This window comes from Anastrepha ludens, chromosome 3 (genome assembly GCF_028408465.1).
Source record: "Anastrepha ludens isolate Willacy chromosome 3, idAnaLude1.1, whole genome shotgun sequence".
NCBI lineage: Eukaryota > Metazoa > Arthropoda > Insecta > Diptera > Tephritidae > Anastrepha > Anastrepha ludens.
The window spans coordinates 88,344,974-88,347,291 of NC_071499.1; the positions used below are offsets into that span (position 1 = coordinate 88,344,974).

General features: G+C 37.8%; 1 protein-coding gene across 1 annotated transcript; it reads left to right on the forward strand.

Moving 5' to 3' along the window:
• Positions 1–1,069: 1,069 nt before the first annotated feature.
• On the forward strand, positions 1,070–1,548 carry LOC128856618 (cuticle protein 16.5). Its single transcript, XM_054091928.1, has 2 exons — positions 1,070–1,102; positions 1,237–1,548. The coding sequence occupies exons 1-2, from the start codon at positions 1,097–1,099 to the stop codon at positions 1,546–1,548; spliced, it is 318 nt and encodes a 105-aa protein (XP_053947903.1). The 5' UTR covers positions 1,070–1,096.
• Positions 1,549–2,318: the final 770 nt, after the last annotated feature.

Here is a 2,318-nt window from a genome sequence, read left to right on the forward strand (position 1 = left end):
GTTTTAATATAGAAAATGAAACATTTTTTACACTTCATTTATTAACAATTTGAAATAGTATTTTGGGGAAGAAACGTAAAAGAAATTTAGTCCAATTAAATTCTCTCAAAGCTCTAGAAATCTGAGAATTAGAATTAGTTCTGAACAGCCCCTACCAAAAAATATCGTAGTGTCGCAAGTTTCGCTGAGGAATATTGAAACCAACTTTCCTGATTCACTATGCAGGGGAGTTAATCACCCCACTTATCAAATCGAAAATGAAAGTGAGGGAGAGAATCGTCTTTCAACTATCTAGCGGTTTTAGGTTAATGAGCCAGCGCCGACTTATATAGGATGGAATTGGATCAGTGAAATGCAAAGAACGCAAAGCGTAACGGGCAAAGACTTTCTGGACACGTTCAAGCTTACTAATATGACATGCATAATGTGGTTTCCAAATAAAAATATCGAACACAAAAGAGAGGTATATAACTGTTTTAAAGGACAATACATTAAACTAAAACATCGAATAAAAGTAATTACATGATGTCATGACTTTGCAATGGTGTAATTTGAATGTCTTTGATGTGTGCGTTAAAAATTTCAAAAATGTGCGATGATAACTAAATTTAATTTGCTTTTTAATTTTTTGCAAGAAATCTGTCTAAAATGTGAAATTTATTTTGCACACAGAAATCACAATTATTTTTTCAATTGATGAAAATTGATTTAAAAAATTTATATTTGATTAGCAATGGCATCCTGGCGTCTTATAAATAAAACTTCCTTTTCACACAACTGAAAAAAAGCAATTTACCTGAAGCGGAACCGACAAGCTTTTGAAATATCTAAATACATACAATAGATGATATGTGTGTATGTATGCATGCCTGCATATGCTCATTGTCGCGTTTACCAAAGCTGCGTACAAAAGTATGCATGTATGTGTGTACAATTAATTGTAATCCAGTGCTTATGTCGTAGGCGTATTCTTGCTAACACAAACACCCAAACAATTGTTACTTGCTTTGCGAAATTTTACTATAAATTATGCTCGACGGGTTGTGGCCGACATCAGTTAACTCGCAGCAGTCAATTAACAACAAACTATCACAAAATGAAAGTAAGTGAACCAAATGTGCGGACTTATATTATAAAAAAGTGCTTTATTAAAAAAGGTCCTATTTTTAGGAAATAAATTAGATCACTCAATATGTGCAGAAAATAATTAATATCATCTACTTCTACCTCTTACAGTTCCTCATCTGTTTGGCTCTCCTCTTCGCCGTTGCCCAAGCCAACCCCGGTTTGGTGGCTCCTTTGACATACTCCGCCGCTGCCGTGCCCGCTTATGCCTCCTACGCCGCCGCACCCTACGCCGCGTACTCGACCTATGCCGCACCAGCTGTTGCTACCTACTCCCACGCTGCTTACTCTGCTCCAGCTGTGGCCACTTACTCACACGTTGCTGCTCCAGCTGTCTACAGCGCTCCTGTTGCCCGTGTTGCGGCTGTTGCTCCAGTCGCCTATACCGCTCCTATTGTGTCTACTTTGTTGAAAAAGAAGTAAACTTCAGTAGTTTGTTGATGAATTTTGATTGTTGCGAAATGTGCTTAGAATAAAGGTTAATGTGAAAATCTTAAATATCAACTTGATTTGATTGTATTTCTTGTGCTGGTTATCCTAAATTTATTTTTCTCATGATTTTTTTAAATAATTAATCTCACGTAAAATAAGTAAAGACCGTCTCTTAAAAAGCAATGGTGGATCGCACCTGGGAATAATTGTTGAAAATAATTACAGATAATAAGGAATGCCCTGGGTAGTGTATTATATACATTTAAAATTGGGGCGTACAGCCTTTTTGGGTGTTTGGCCGAGCTCCTCCTATTTGTGGCGTGCGTCTTGATGTTGTTCCACAAATGGAGGGACCAACAATTTCAAGCAGACTCCGAATCGCAGATATTTTTATGAGGAGCTCTTTCATGGTAGAAATACACTCGGAGGTTTGCAATTGGCTGTCGAGGGGCGACCGCTGCTAGAAAAATGTTTTTCTTAATTTTGGTGTTTCACCGAGATTCGAACCTACGTTCTCTCTGTGAATTCCGAATGGTAGTCACGCACCAACCCATTTGGCTACGGCGGCCGCCTGGGGTAGTGTATTACACAAGATTAGATTTTATACGGTTGTAGGGCGAGATCTAACATATTTTAGTGAATTGTAGATTTTCTACTTAACATCTGTCAAAGGGAAGTCCATAGAGCTGTGGCAGCAGTCAAAGTAAAATGGTGCGAAAAAAGACGCCAGAACAGCGTTATTAGAACAAATTATCTAATTC